General features: G+C 55.2%; 2 protein-coding genes across 4 annotated transcripts; one reads left to right on the plus strand and one right to left on the minus strand.

Annotated features, from left to right (window-relative positions):
* Window positions 1-755: 755 nt before the first annotated feature.
* SERHL2 (serine hydrolase like 2) lies at window positions 756-10,038 on the plus strand. Of its 2 annotated transcripts, none has more exons than XM_075429316.1 (12): window positions 756-839; window positions 2,213-2,447; window positions 2,519-2,632; window positions 3,724-3,765; window positions 4,489-4,508; window positions 4,717-4,791; window positions 5,580-5,689; window positions 5,961-6,040; window positions 6,395-6,429; window positions 7,198-7,274; window positions 8,832-8,925; window positions 9,223-10,038. In XM_075429316.1, the coding sequence occupies exons 2-12, from the start codon at window positions 2,300-2,302 to the stop codon at window positions 9,337-9,339; spliced, it is 912 nt and encodes a 303-aa protein (XP_075285431.1). In that variant the 5' UTR covers window positions 756-839; window positions 2,213-2,299; the 3' UTR covers window positions 9,340-10,038. The 2 variants fall into 2 exon arrangements, with proteins under 2 accessions (XP_075285431.1, XP_075285432.1); XM_075429317.1 differs by lacking the exon at window positions 756-839 and adding an exon at window positions 1,067-1,346.
* Window positions 10,039-10,845: 807 nt separating this feature from the next.
* RRP7A (ribosomal RNA processing 7 homolog A) lies at window positions 10,846-14,271 on the minus strand. Of its 2 annotated transcripts, XM_075429318.1 has the most exons (7): window positions 14,194-14,271; window positions 13,975-14,117; window positions 13,646-13,771; window positions 13,228-13,351; window positions 12,512-12,609; window positions 11,892-12,090; window positions 10,846-11,392 (listed from the first exon to the last, which is right to left on the minus strand). In XM_075429318.1, the coding sequence occupies exons 1-7, from the start codon at window positions 14,243-14,245 to the stop codon at window positions 11,307-11,309; spliced, it is 828 nt and encodes a 275-aa protein (XP_075285433.1). In that variant the 5' UTR covers window positions 14,246-14,271; the 3' UTR covers window positions 10,846-11,306. The 2 variants fall into 2 exon arrangements, with proteins under 2 accessions (XP_075285433.1, XP_075285434.1); XM_075429319.1 differs by lacking the exon at window positions 13,646-13,771.
* Window positions 14,272-14,839: the final 568 nt, after the last annotated feature.

Here is a 14,839-nt window from a genome sequence, read left to right on the forward strand (position 1 = left end):
ACGTGATTCCAGCAAGCGTTAAGAGTTCAGAAGAGTTTCTCCATCAGAGAGCGACAGAAGTTCAGCACTGGTGTCAGGCACTGAGCCTGTTTGATGTCGCTGCGATGCTCCTGGGTCACAGTTAAAACGTCTCACACTGCGACGCTGCAGTACGGCGGTTTCCATTACCAGTAATGTGTCTTCTGGAGGTAGTCAGGGATGAAGCTGTACCTCCATGACTGTGACTCCTCACACGTCCCTGTCATGCCCAGTGGGTTGATTGGAGCTTCAGACGCCATGGACATCATCAGCTCCTCGTTGCTGTCACAGACCCCCCACCCAAACACAGGCTCGGTGCAAGGCACCGGCCACCTCCCCACAGCTCCCCCCTGCCCCAGGCACCCAGGGGCGAGCTGGGTCGGACCGGGGGCTCCAGGACCAGCTGGAGGCTGCCGTGGTTTCACCTGTTTGCTCAGACGAGAGGCTTCGGAGTCTGGAGAAGGGGGCAAGCTGGGTTTCCGTGACTGGGGGAAGGGACAAGACAGGAGGCAAGAGAGAAAAAGCGCTGCGTGTTTGCCAGGATGGCCCCTCGCTGTAGGGCCGCAGGCGGGGAGAGGGGGGGAACCGGGAAATCCTCCCCAGGCAGGGGAGGCAGCCCCGGAGCCGTGAGGTGACGAGGACAAGAAACATGGCGGCACCCCCGCCGCCGCCTCCCTCGGGCCGAAAGAGCGGCGGGAGGCGGTGGCCCGCGGCGCCCTGGGGAGGCGGGGAGCAGGGCGGTGCAGCCGGGCCGGCCCGCCCCGCCGCCGGGCTGCTCCTCCCGCCGCGGTCCTGCTGTGCCGTCCCGGCCGGACCGAGCGGTAGGAGGGGGCCGGGGCGCGGCGTGCGAGCGGGGCCGGGACCCGCAGCCCGGACCCGCAGCCCCAGGGCGCCCTGAGGCGAAGGCCCCGGTGTGGAGCCGGGAGCGGGGGGACCCCGGGGCCGGCGCCCCGCTGGGCCCGGGCAGGGCGGGCCGGGGAGGGCAGTCAGGCTGGGCGCGGAGCCCGGGCCGTCGGGCAGGTGTGCGGGGAAGGGACGGGTCCAGGGTCCGCGGCCGCGTCAGGAAGCCTGCCCGCGGCTACCGGGATCGGGCCCGGCGGGGGAGGCCGCGGTCGGGCTCTGTCCCGGGACCGGCAGGCAGGGCCGCGGCGTCGCTGCTGGAGACCGGGCCTGGGGCGAGCTTCAGCAGGCTCACGGGCGGCAGGGAAGGCTGGGCAGGCGCCATGGGACTGGGCTGACTGGGAGCACTGGGGCCTGCTAAGTGCTGTCAGGGCCCTGGCAGCAGCCTCCCCTCTCAGCTCGCCCCGCTGTCCCCACGCCTCACAGAGGTGCGGGCTCAGGAGAGTCTTGCTGTCGAGTGGTTTAATTGCTGTGGGGTCTCAGGGGCTGTTTAAGGGAGCTGAGACCCGAGGCGAGTCGCTGGGAAGGGGACGCGGCGTGAGGGACTTGGGGATGGGGCTAGCCCAGCTGCCCGCGGGGATCAGAAGGGCTTGGGGGTGAAGGGGAGGTATTCAGACCACCCCTGGAAGACCCCCGGAGGGTGGGTCGTGCTGGGGGGTTCACTCAGGAGCCTGGGGCTGAGCGAGGGTCAGACGTACCTCAGCGATTGCCAGGCAGATGGGCAGTGGTGAGGCGGGTTTGAGGTCGAGCGGGCACCTGGCAGGCTGCAGACCCACATGCCGGGCAGGGTCCCTGGCCCTGAGGGGTGCACGGGAGGGTGGCAGCAGCAGCCACCTGCTGTGTGGCATGTTGCCAGCTGCTCCCTCGAAGGTGCCAACTGGTGGTGTGAAAGAGGAGAAGCACCAAGGTAGAACAGGAGAAGGTGGTAACAGTCTGCTACTGGAGGCGGCATCCTTATTCCCGAAAAAAGTGGTTTGTTGGTCCGGGACAGGTGCCTGTCTGACAGCAGCTAGCTGGGGGATTTCTGCGTGGTTCCCTCTTGCCAGATCTCATGCGCCTTCTGGTTGTTTTGCAGCTGCTGTGGAGACACAGAGAGGAGGCTTTCTCCTCCTGTGTAGGGAAAGCTTGTTTCTTCCTAGGAGCATCGCTAGTACGTGCTGGGAGGAGGATTCCCCAAACCTGCAGGCAGAGATGGCAGCTGGGGATGCTGAATGGGGAGCTATAAATCAGCAAGCTGCTAATTAAGACCACAGGAGGCTGGTGAGTTACTAAAGACCTGTATTACTTTTTTCAGAGCTCTGGGCCATTAACAAGATCCCTGGGACATACTCCGAGCACGTGGCTCTCCAGGGACATCACTTGCGAGCGCTCTGTTTTGGGCATGTTCTCAGAGTTGAAGTTCCCTGTGCCCTGGGGCCACGTGGCAGCCAAGGCCTGGGGACCTTCGGAGGGACACCTCGTGCTGTGCTTGCACGGCTGGCTTGACAATGCCAACACTTTTGAAAAGCTCATTCCACTGCTCCCCAGAGGTAGGTCTGGCTCATCAAGATGGTTCTCGTTGAGTTGCAGGGCTGCGCATCCGATACTCTCTCCCTTGCAGATTGCTATTACGTGGCAATGGATTTTCCTGGCCATGGCTTGTCATCCCACCGACCTGCAGGCTCCCACTACCATTTTCTGGATTACGTGAGCGACGTGCGCCGGGTGGCAGCAGGTGGGTAGCTGAAGGGACCCTTGAGGGGATGTTTGTGCAGGGGTTGCTATATTGCTCCTGCTCCTTTGGAACAAGCAGGCATTATTTACTGCCAGGAGAGGGGTCAGTTCCCTCTGCTGCTCCCCAGCCTGATGTTAGCTGGTGCTTTGTGACCACAGGCTGAATAAGCATCCCTGTTGCTCACTATTTTGTGAGCAGAAGAAACAGTAAGCCCTGGGAAGCAAGTGTTTCTATACTAAAAAGCAGTAGTGGCGAAGTGGTGGATGCAACTAAATAGTTCTGCTGGACTGACCTTCTGTAAGCAGCCAGTGACCTCTAACCAGTATTAGATGTAAGTTGGAGACTCTTCTAGTTTTCTCCGATGACAGCTTGCTGCTTGCCCTAGTTGTCATACACGGAAATCTGAAAGCCAAGGTGTCTTGGGCTCCTAATAACTCCCGATCTAACTGCCCATCTGTATGCTGATCTTGGGGCATGCGCAGTTTTGCTTCCCTCATTCAGTGTACAAAGAGCCTCTAGAAGTTCTTTGACATGCCAGAAGGTAAAACACATCTTTCAGTGAGGTATATTTCAGATGGGCAGCACCGATGAAGCAGTATTTTCCCATAAGCCTCTCGGAGTACCCTAAAAATGGACTGAAGAGCCTGCTATGCTAAATGGTGCAGAGAGCTTTCACTTGGAATAATCACACAAGGCAGCGTACCTGGCTTTGTGTCCTCACGGCTCTTGTGCAATGCCCTGCAGCAGGATGCTCTGTCAAGATCTCTCTCTTCCAGCAGATGCTGCCCAGTCAGGCTCCTCTGCTTACTGCCAGTCTCGTGTCTGGCAGTGAATGGGAATCTGCTGTAGTTTGTTTGCCATACAGAGAGCGCTTCAGAGCTGCATGACTTAACTACCAAGGAAATTAGGTGGTTGATGCTCTTCTTCTTTAAAACTGGGCTACTTAGCTACCTCATTTCTGGATTAGGAAGGAAATTAAGCAGTGCGAAAGCCCTCCCTGGAGAAGGGGCCTGTGTTGGTGGAGAAGCAGCAAGATGCCGCTGCTGTGGTTTCTAATGCAGCACTGTCTGTTTTTGTCTGTTGCCACTTAGCCTTGCAATGGAGACGGTTCACCCTGATGGGTCACAGTATGGGTAAGTGGCTCTTGTCCTGGTAAACTGCGAGATTCGTGGAAATAGGAGTAGATAATTAACTTGCAAGACATGCTGCTGGGAGCCGGGGTTGGCGTATTTGTTACATTGTGTCAAGTACCAGGTTCCTGCTTGAGTGATTAAAAAAACCTGTGTTGGTGTTTGAAATGCCTCTGCTTTGAAGACCCTGTAGTACAACAGTGGTAACTCTTGCTGTGGGCTTTTCCCCCACCCCCAGGAGGGAACAGTGATGGGCGAAGAGGGGTGGTCTATGGGAGGAGAATTCGCAGCAGGCCTTCCTGCCTGGTCCACACAAAGCCTGGCAACAGCAGAGCCCTCCTTGGTGGGTCATGGAGCTTGCAGAGTGGAACCGGACTCCAGGCTCTTACCCCTTTGTGCTTGGGATGTGACTGGGTTTTGCCAGGGTTTGCATTTTGCTCTCCAGGGCTGCTCTGGCCACAGCTCACAGTACCTGCACACCATACTGTTCTCACTAGTAGCTCCTCCCTGGCCTTTGCTGTCTGAAAGGGAGATGGGGACAGGATGGGGAGCCCAGCTGGCCAGTAGCCTTGCTCTCTGCCTGCTGGGAGAGCTCTCTTCTGTTGCTGGGGCTTTGTGCCTTGGTACAACGTGCATTTCTGCTTCTAAGGCAGCTCCTGCTGTGGGGGAGTTTCTGTTACCAGAGGGCATCCTATGCATAACTGAGCACCCTTATTCCCTTTGCAGGTGGGTCTGTGGCAGCAATGGTGAGTAAAGCATCCTTTCTTCATGGGGTTTGTGATTTCTGCAGCTGGGACAACAAATGGGAGAGAAATGAAGGGACAGACTGTGTGGACTTAGATCTCAGGGGAGGAGATGCCCTTCCGTGACCTCCCCTCTCCAGTGCAGCAGGATGAAGACATTGCTCAGTGCTCAGCTTTTCTCCTTCGCTCATATTATTTCATCTCTCCTCAGTTCTGTTTCCTTTATCCTGAGATGGTGGACAAGCTGATCCTGCTGGAAAGTGTTGGATTTCTGCTAGCTCCAGAGGTTAGATTTCACATGTCCTTCCCCGCCCTTTTTCAAATAAAAAATAATGTTTTTTTTCTTTCCCTCATTTGTTCAGAGAAAGCACTGATGTGACCAGTTCCTGGCAGGTCACACAAGTCTCAGGGCTCTTCCTTTTGGCAGGCACAGACCTGCTCCTTGTTGCATGGACTGAAGTCCGTGGTTGGGGTGCTCCTTGGGGGACATTTGGTAATGTTCAGGATCCTGCAGTCCCATAGCACTGAAATTCACTAGTCTGGGCCGTTCCCTTGGACAAAGGGAACTGGAACCTCTGTCCAAGCAACTGCTTGCTGAGGTTGTCTTTGTGTCAACAGCTTGTTGGGTGACCTGGGAGCAAGACTGGTGGGTTTCTTTTTCTGTTCCTGGTAGGACATAAAGCTACATTCCCAACCTACCATCATCGCTGCCAAATGCTGAGGCTTTGGTTGGCAGAAGTGGGACAGAAGCCTAGGGTCAGAAAGACAAAGAAATACGAGATTTCCCTTGTTCTTTTGGATGGTTGTCCTCAACTCCAAAGTGAGGTAGAAAGGGGTAGAAAAGACTGCAAGGGTTAAAAGTTACTAAGTTCTTTACAGCAGTGCTTAGCTTTCTGTTCCTACCTTGCCTTTTAAGAATTGCTGTTCCCTTTTCCCCAGAAATGGGCATTTTCCTAACTGGTACCAGTTCGGAGGGATGCTGAGGGGTGAAATGCCCTCTTCTACCCTTTGATGCAGGGTAAAACAATTCAGAAGAGAGGGCTTACTCCTGTTCCCTACCTCTCTTTGTTTCAGGACACTGAGGAGTGGCTGGAATCAAAACGGATCGTGATTGACAAATTACTGAGTCTAGAGGCAAAGCCGCAAACTGCCAAAGCATGGAGCCCTGAAGCAGCATTGCAGAGGTGGGTTCCCATCTATCCTCTCCATTTGCTGCCTGCCCTCACCTTGGACAGAGTTACAGCCGCATGAACGAGAAAGGGAAACTGTCCCTACACTTCCCCTTTCAAGTCCTCCTCTGGAATCTCAGCAAGACCTTTTGCTTCTGCTGCCAGAAGCTGCTGCTGCTTCCTGCTCTTTACTGAAGCAGCCCGAGAGCTGTCACCTTGTCATGCCATTTTCGCTTCGCTTCCTGCCTTTTCCAGTAGCACCATCTCTCTGCCATGTCTCCCCCAGGCTCTTAGAAGCAAACGGACATCTGACAGCAGAGGGTGGGGCAATTCTACTGCGGCGAGGAGCAACTGAGACACCCGCTGGTAAGGGGCTGCATGGAGACAGGGCTCATCACGGTGCTGGGCCAACGTTGGGTGCGGGAAGGGAGCTGTGCCAACAGCCATTGTGCTCTGCAGGGTACAGGGTGCCCTAGCTACAAGTTTACACGGCTTGAATGGGATCAATTAAGCCTGGAGGCAGAGATCACCATTCCCAGCAGCTGGGGTTGGTGCTCGAATCCTAAAACAGCTAAAGAAAAGAAATCAAAAAAAGGAGAAATCTGAATTAATCCTATTCTTCCCGTCTCAAAAAGTCTTGGGCAGACCCCAAAGGTGAGGAGAAGCAGAGTGATTCCTGCTCCCATGAGATATGAAAACCTTCTTGTTTTTTCATTCCAGGGCTGGTGTATAACAGAGACATGAGAGTCCGCACGGTGAGCATTGCTCTTCTGACGTACCCCCTGATGCTTCTAAGCCCCGAGCTTACAGAAAACTCAGAGATAGTGGAGGCCTGCTCACTGGGCCCAGGCCTTGCCTCCACCCAACCATTTACTTTCTGCTTCCTAATTCCCACATCTCTCTTAAATGCTGCTGTTAAAAGAGCCGGCACTCGATCATCAACTGACTCAGCTTACAGAGTCACTGGAAAATGTTACTGATTTTTTTAGCAGTTCCTCTGCCCCAGGGCCTCCTGGCCACATTTTCCTGCAGTTATAACTCTTCAGGCAGCAGATGGATGGATACTTTCAGTCAGCTTCTTTGTCAGGTCACCCGTATAAAAAAGGGAGAGTAGCGCAAATTCCTTATGTTTGATATTTTGATAGGTTTGTGCCACTTTCGAGCAAGGAGGGCCTCCTCTACCTGTGCTACTGCCAGGCTATGAAAGCCAGAGTATCGTACTGTCTCCTTTTCAGTAAATGGATTTTTAAAGCTTTTCTCTGCTATGAGATCATTCCCATACGTGCTGCATCCCAGCAGGCAGTGTTGTTGGCAGCCCTGAAGCGCAGCTGGACAGAAGGAGCCTTTGCAGAGCCAGCTACTCTTGTGCGCAGCCTGGCCGCCTGTCATGTCCCAGCATGGCAGCTTCAGGGCCGCAGCCACTTCTGCCTTCAGAGCTGCCAGCACGGCAGGGGTCGGGGACACCCTCTGCCCCCAGCTGCTGTCCCTGACCTTTGCTGCTCTCTCTATCTTTGCACCTGCAGCAAATTCGAGAGTCCCTCACGGTGGAGCAGTGCGTGAAGCTCCTGCAGAAGCCTCAGCACCGCGTTCTCATCATTGTGTGAGTGAAGCATAAGCCAAACCAACCCTTGCAGCCTCTGTGCAGCCCTGGTTGGAGGGGATGAAGGTTAGAAAGGAGTGTTCTGCTACACCCTCCTCTGCAGTGGCCACCCAGACCTTCTGGCCAGTTGGCACAACAGTACAGCCTCACATGTGAGAAGCAGTTTCCCACCACTGCCCTGGGCTGGGCAGGCTCCTGGAGCAGGCAGAGAGCAGCTGGCAAGTCCTCCTCCTGGCCTGGTGCTGTGCTTTCAGGCTGGGTCTGCCTGGTGCAAGGCTGACTGAGGACATGCCCGACCTGCCCTGTCCTCCCCACACTCCTGCCTTCATGCTGCCATCCCACGACTTTCTGTCCCTTGACCCTACAGCAAGGGGACATCTTGCAAACACGTAGCCCTCCACAGCACCACTCCTGCTTCCTTTCCTCTTGGCCTGACTCTTCCCGCAGTCAAGGAAGCACAGCCTGCCCCCTTCTCCAGATCCCAAAACTTCTCACCTGAGCAAACAGGTGAAATCACAGCAGCTTCCGCCTCTTCCAGCTGGTCCTGGAGCCCCTGGGCCAGACCCAGCTCCTGCAAGCTCTCCCCTGGGTGCCTGGGGCAGAGGGGAGCTGTGGGGAGGTAGCCAGTGGCTCGCATAGAGTCCCACAAGCCATTAGCTGTCTGGGTGCGTAGCTGGTTCTGTAGGTCCTCTGCATTTTTCTCCATCTCCTTGGTGGGCAAGATGTGCAGGGCTCTGGCTACCTTGGCCTGTGTGGTGCTGTTGGAAGACTCCCTAGGAAATGAGAGGACGTGCTGGAAGTTGAGAAATCAGGTGCAGTTTTGGCTTCTCTGGTCTGTTGAAATCATAAGAGGGGAGCTCAGTGTGCTTAAGGATATTCCTGCTTGTCCAGAAATGCAGCATCAAGGTGAGGAGGACAAGCCCACCAGGCCATATAGAGTCCATGCCTTTGAGCCTGGGATGTCGCCCTGTCCCATCACTTGTGCCACAGCAGAAGATGGCATGATCTTAACTCTCCAGGAGGTCCAATGCTGGGTTCTCCAGAAGGGCTGCCCTGGTACTTCCTTCTCCAAGCAGGGCATACCCTGTGTAAAACAGCAGCTTGGAGTGGGGAAATGGATGGAGGGGAGATGTGGAAGCTGGCTGGAAGGAAAAAAATCAAGAGCAGAAGACAGTATCCTGTGCAGCCTGCTGTAGGTGACCCTGCTTCGGCGGGGGAGTTGGACTAGATGACCCACAGAGGTCCCTTCCAACCCCTACTATTCTGTGATTCTGTGAGGGGCAGGGAATGATGTACTCAGCAATATTTAACCACTCTGATACTATTAGGCAATCGCCCAAAATTTTAATTTGACAGAAAATAGCTGCCTAGCCAAGCTGTGCAGTGCTCTTCTGCCTGCCATGTATGACCCTGTAACCCTGCTGTTCACAAGCAGCCTGGAAAGAGTAGTGGGTCTGTTGCCCAGCTGCCTTGGGGACACTGCTTCTGCCCAGGACGGGGGCAAAGACAAACAGAGGCACACTGTGTGCTGTACTGAGCCCTGCTCTTGCTTTTCAGAGCACAAGATGGACTCTTGACTCCGCACAAGATAGACAGCGAACATTACTTTGCAAAAGCCCTACTGGAGGCGTTTGAGTCTACCCTCAAAGAGGTGAGAGCAAACTCCATTCTTGCATCTCCACTCTATGCCTCACCAACCTGGGAGCAGCTCACCTTGGTGGACACCCCCCACGAAGTGATTTGTCCGGGATGGCACAGCCCTCACATGGGGGGAAGCCAGCTTTGCACCTGCTGCCAAAGTCCCAAGTCAGTACTGCCCTCCAGACCCAGTTCTTCCCTAGTCCTACCATCCCTGTCCTGCCTCGCCACCCCCCTGCCCCGAGTGCCACACAGCTTGGCTGAGGGAACGCTTCCCTGGTCCACATCTTCTTGTGTCTTCTCCCTCCAGCACATCCAGCTCGTAGAGGTGCCTGGGAATCATTTTGTGCACCTGAATGAGCCCGAGATGGTGTCTGGGATCATCAGCAACTTCCTGATGGCGCAGAGTGCCAGAGCCAGGCTCTAAGAAGGATCACTGCTGCAGCAGTCCAGGAGAACAGGGAGCTAAATAGCAGGCTCTGGAGGAATTGCCACTATTCCTGCCTCATATACAACATCAGTTTCACGATACCCTTTCTTAAGCTGAGCTCGCTGCAGGGTGGAAGCAGGGCTGCTAGGGGTCCCTGGAGGAGAGCTGAGCAAAGTATCTCAGTTGTCAAAGTGAAAAGGAATCCTTCCTCCACTTCTAGCTCTGAGTACAGGGATAGAGGTCCAGAGTGGCCTTCCCCTTGCTTGCTCCTAACTTGCACCCCAAAATGGAGCAGGAATACAGGCAGAGGCATCTTCTGTGGGAGCAGCAGCAATGCCAGCTGCAGCACTGCAAGAGAGGTGGCTCACCTCAGCTCCTCCCTGAGGATGGTGTGACCAGTCTCCTCCCAAGTTTAGTCCTAATGAAAAAGCAGGAAAGCGTTCTGCTTCTCAGCTTGCTTCCATGGGTGTCTGAGCTCAGAGGGCCTAAGTATCCCTGTTCTACTGTGAGAGCTGCTGCTTTTTAAAAAAAATCAGCTTAAGTAAGAGCTCACCTGGGCCCAGAAGGCCATTTTAATGAACTCCTAGGCAATGAGTCACTAATCCTTTAGCTGAAGCAGCTGCAAGAACTAATAATGGAAGAGTTGGCAGAGATGATTTCTGTCCTTCTAAATAAAGATTAATCTCCTGATGTTAACTCTGTCTTCTTGACTGTATAGGAGAATGAACCTCCTTTCTCTTGGGATGCTCACCCAAGCACCTAAAACACCAGTCTGAGGAGGCAGTGGCTTTTACATGCAGGGCATATTAAGGATCCATCGGTTTTGTAGTTAAATTGATGCCAACTGAAGCAACCAGGCCTAGCAGTCTCCCCATGCAATGGAAGCTGCATTTGCAGTGGGTTTCCTAGCAGAGAGTAAATCTATTTTAACACAGCTCTGGAGAATCTACCAGCATTTCCACCTTACACTCGCAGTCGTGCCCGTATTGAGGATGCAGGCAGTAAAATAAATGTACAAAAGCCTGGGGGTGGGTGGTTACAGCCCCCTTCTGATGACAGAGTGCGCTGGGGTGAACATTCATTAAGTCTGAGGCTGCACAAACGTTATGTTGGCAGTACAAAAGCATTGCCCCACAGCTGGATGTGCCCATCGCCATGCTTGCCTGCCTCCTGCAGGCTGGTGACAGGTTAAGTGGAAACAGGCCTTGGACAGTCTGGTTTCTCCCTCCAAAGCCAGGCTGCACTCTCACCTTGTTCTAGTGATGGTGCTCAACATCAGAAGTTCCCATACTCCAGGCTAGACATGGCTGTAGAGGTCCACACAGCTGGAAAACCGGGCACCTCAACGCCCACTGAGAGGGAGCTGCCTGGGAGGGAAACACCAAGGCAAGGGGTAGGGCTCTGTACCACACCACTGAGCTTGGCTTGTGGCAACAGATCTGGGAACTTCCCAGCTGGGCTTTTTCCAAGGTTGCTTCCCTCCTCTTCTTACTCACCCCAGAGAACATGTACAAGCCATGACTTTAATTGCCACCCCAGCACACAAGAAGCTGTCCCTAACAGCAGACTGAGGGAGGGAGAGGCACCCCTCTGTTTTGAGAACATAGCAGCAGCTTATTTACAGTTCTTCAGCATTTCCCTGCCCCTGCAGAGGCTGTGCTAGATCAATCCCAGATCTCATGCAGCTTTAGGGGGTCCTTGGGTGGCAGGGAGGTACAGGCTGTCCCAGGAAGGGCCTCAGCCCGTTGACCTGAGCACCCTGGGAAGTGGTGCCATAAGGCCAAACCATGGTCGGGAAAGCAGAACGATACTGGTGCGAGGGACGGAAACTCCTCCTCCAGCAGTGGTTGCTGGGATCTCCCACTTCAGACCCAAGGGCAGGGACAACCTGAAGCTGCCTCAATTCCTTGAAATCGTTTGGCACATGGAGTCCACAGGCATCCAAGGCAGTAGCTCGGCACAGCTCAGTATGGCCGAAATTTGCGCTGGGCTCGCATCAGCGCGATTCTCTGCTTGTCCTCCTCAAATTTCTTCCTCAACTGGGCAATGTCTGAAACAGGCAGAAAGAAAGAGGACAGGTCACACAGGAGCAGCAAATCTTCCCTCTCCTGGGGAGCTTTACTTCCACGCACCGGTAGAGGCTCAATCCTGACACTTGCAAATAGATTTCCCAGAGCAGGTCCTTGCGCGCCTGGGCTGAGCGCCAAGCTGGGGCTCTGGCCGTTCATCTCCGGCAGTGCTCCGGCTCCCCCTTGGGGAGGAAACAGGCTGGTTTTCCCTTCCAATTGCTGCCTTAATGCAGACTCTATTTCCAAAATCTATTGGAAAGCCACGACCTGCCCCCCTGCCGCAGAATATTCCAGCAGCCCTTGCTAGGACAGGTGGTGGCAAGGGGCCCCCAAGAGCTGGTGAAGCCATTTCCAGAACCACCCAGCCAACTGTTCACCTGCAGCTGGATGTAGCCTCCACTGAAGGAAAAACGACGCTTTCTGGGCCACAGTGAGAGACAAGAGACAAGGGCAGGGGCAGGAGGAGACGAGGATACTCACGCTCTCTCTTGGTCTCGCGATGCTGCCAGGCATAGAAGTTGAGCAGCTCTTTGCGGGCTCTCTTCTGCTTCTCTCTCTCCAGCACCCGCAGGCTGGCAGCCTCTGTCCGGGGCAGGCCAGGCTTCCGTCCCTTCCGCGTCACCTTCACCCAGCCCTCCTCATCTGGAACGCCCTCCTCCCTGGCCGCCTTGGCTTCTTCCTGTAAAGACAGGAGAGTGAAGCAGCTCAGTGGAGATGGGCTGCCGGCCCCCGCATGCACGGCTTCCCCACAGTCCCCCAGCCAGTGCACACGCGAAGCTACAGCTTCTCCACAAGGTTTGAAGGAAGGTGTGAGACCAAGGGGGCCTGCATTCAGCTCTCTGTCACAATACTGCACGCCAGCCAGGACCCAGTTCATTTGTGGATACCTACTGTAAGCCCTAGGTGGTAGGGTCAGGTGTTGCGGACCAAACCAGGGCCTGACTGCCCACCAGCAACTGGGAGTAAAACAACCTTGACAGCCAGCAGTGTGTTTCCCTCCGCCTTTTCCACCAAGGCCTGGTCACCGAGAGATCCTCTCTCTTCCTTTCCCCTCCCCAAACAAACTGCTTAGCTGGGTTTCCTCTCCAACCTGGCCTCACCTCTGCTATCTTTTTGTCATAGTCTTGCATGTAGGCATCCACCTCAGCCTTCAGCTCCTCTTGATCCACGACTGAGGCCACATAGTTGGCGATCCACTCTAAGACAGAGAGGGCAGAAGTCAGCGGTAGCCTCTGTTAGAAGCAAGCCCTAGTGTGATGCCTTTGGGGGGCTCTAGAGAGAACTGCTGTGGAGACAGACACACTTGTTCCCATTCCTGTCCAGCCTCCCCACTGCCACAGCTCAACCAACTCACAGCCAGTAAGCGCTTGCAACTTTCCCAAGCAGGAGTGGGCTAGCCTTAGGCCCAAGAGGTGCAACATTCAGGGCTGCATTCCTGCCAAGGGGTCACATCCAAAGCGCTATCATCTTAACAGACACCTAGGGCCTGTTATTGAGTCTGGATTCTGTTTTGAGGGCAAGACGCAGCCAGTTTCTCTCAATCTATGTGATACTGAAAAGATGTCGGGAAAAACTGCCCTTCCGTTGTACCAAGTGATCCTATCTCCCATACGGTCACTGGACAAGACCACAACATCCAGTACAACAAGACTGCTACCCTGTGAATAATAAAAGCAGGACAACGAAACTCTGGATGTCTCCCAGCTCAGCGCAAAATGGTGAGCATTAACCAGGGACATACATGGTAGGATTCAGCAAGGAATGGGTAGTTCTTCCCTAGCGTTAGCTTGCAGGAAGATAGGTAGGGCTGACTTACTGCTAACACCGGTTTTCACGGGGTGACTCTCTGTTGATATCAGCAAGGGACCTTCCTGCGACAGGGCCTTGGCTGCCTGGACACCCGCTGGTTTCCTGAACACCACGTATGCTACCTGAAATCCCTAAAAGACAAAGACACCTGCGCCAGTCAGACACACCATGGAAACTGGCAATGCAGCAGGAAGTCACAGTACAAATAAAGTAAAATTCACATCAAATAAAAAGCAAACCACAAGTTACAGTGGGATAGCAAAAAAAGACAACGTAAACTTAAATAAGTAACCACGTTGCCCAATGCCCCCAAACAGTACTGCCATGTCTCACGTTCCAGACAGCACCATTCAGCTCTTGCGATCTTTTCCCGCTCTGGCCACTGAAGCACCAGCATTCCCCACCCCCCGCCCGCCGAGCTTTACCGTTACAGCTTTGCGGTTGAAGAATTTGGACGTGAGTTTTTCTTTTTTCTCTCCCGGCTCCGGCTTCTCGCAGACGTCCACAGACTGAACGTGCCCGCAGCGGGCGAACAGCCTAGACAGAGAGTCCTTGGCGAGGAGAGCGAGAGAGAACGCAGGGTAGAGGAACGCCGGAGCAACTCCTCAGGCACGGGCTGCAGGGCGCACCGGGGGGGTCTCGGCACGGCCCGGCCCCTCAGCCCGCAGCCACCCGCGCCGGGCTCCTTCGCCCCCGGCCCCCTCTCCCGAGGCGATGCCCTCGGCCTCCAGCCGCCCGCCCCAGCCCCACTCACCGCGCTGCAGTACGGGGGGACGTTGAGGACGAAGAGGGTGCGGCGAGGCGGGTGCGCGCTGCCGGCCCCCTCCCGCACCTGGTGCTCCTTCACCAGAAGGCAGTGGGGCGAGCGCTGCCGCTCCCCGAACTTCACCGCCAGAGCTGCGGGCGACGCACCGGTTACAAACCCCGCCGCCGCCCCGGGCCCGGCCGCCCTCCCGGTCCCGCGTCCCCTCACCCGTGTAACCCGCCGGCGCCGCTCCCACCACACGCTCCTCGGCGGCCGCCATCTTAGCTCGGCAGGAAGCGGCGGAGCGCGGGGGCCGCCGGGAGTCGTAGTGCTCCGCGCTGGCCCGGCGCTGCTAATGGCGGCCACCCGGCGGCTGGGTGTACGTACCGCGTGAAAAAAGGTCAGTGAAAGTAAGAAATGATACGGAGAGTTCACTCAACCTAATAAATGTCCAAGTAAACGAACATTATCAGAAGAAATGGTACATGCAAAACTCCGAAAATATACCAGACACACTTGCAAATGGCAGCACCGCTTCAGAAGTCATCATGCTTTTGAAAAGGCAAAGGAAAAAGAGAGAAACACTGTTGCAAATTACGTATCACCTGCCCCGGCCAGCCACACGGAATTGGTGCAAGCAATCTGTGCCTCATATCCGAGTTTATAACCTCCAGCAGCCCAGAAAATAACTGAACAAAAACACAAGCGCGCTGTGTGAGGGCAGAAGGTGAGCTCAGTGCAATGCAAACCAGACGAGCACCACAACTGCAGTACAGCCACCAGGAACTGGAGAGCTGGAAGGTGAACACCTTCTCAAGGACTGGGAATCACTGGTTGCTCCTCTTTCAGTGTCCAGGGAAAGAAGCCACACTAT

This window comes from Opisthocomus hoazin, chromosome 8 (genome assembly GCF_030867145.1).
Source record: "Opisthocomus hoazin isolate bOpiHoa1 chromosome 8, bOpiHoa1.hap1, whole genome shotgun sequence".
Taxonomy (NCBI): domain Eukaryota; kingdom Metazoa; phylum Chordata; class Aves; order Opisthocomiformes; family Opisthocomidae; genus Opisthocomus; species Opisthocomus hoazin.

What these genes read in the sequence shown, in the direction of transcription:
- RRP7A (XM_075429318.1), bottom strand. Translation starts at nt 14,245, where the DNA reads ATGGCGGCCGCCGAGGAGCGTGTGGTGGGAGCGGCGCCGGCGGGTTAC. An exon ending in TCAACCGCAAAGCTGTAACG is followed by an intron (nt 13,352 to 13,645) that starts GTAAAGCTCGGC and finishes TTTGTCTTTTAG; the next exon opens with GGATTTCAGGTAGCATACGT. An exon ending in TCGCGAGACCAAGAGAGAGC is followed by an intron (nt 11,393 to 11,891) that starts GTGAGTATCCTC and finishes TGCCTGTTTCAG; the next exon opens with ACATTGCCCAGTTGAGGAAG.
- SERHL2 (XM_075429316.1), top strand. Translation starts at nt 2,300, where the DNA reads ATGTTCTCAGAGTTGAAGTTCCCTGTGCCCTGGGGCCACGTGGCAGCC. An exon ending in CGTGCGCCGGGTGGCAGCAG is followed by an intron (nt 2,633 to 3,723) that starts GTGGGTAGCTGA and finishes GTTGCCACTTAG; the next exon opens with CCTTGCAATGGAGACGGTTC. An exon ending in AGCAACTGAGACACCCGCTG is followed by an intron (nt 6,041 to 6,394) that starts GTAAGGGGCTGC and finishes TTTTCATTCCAG; the next exon opens with GGCTGGTGTATAACAGAGAC.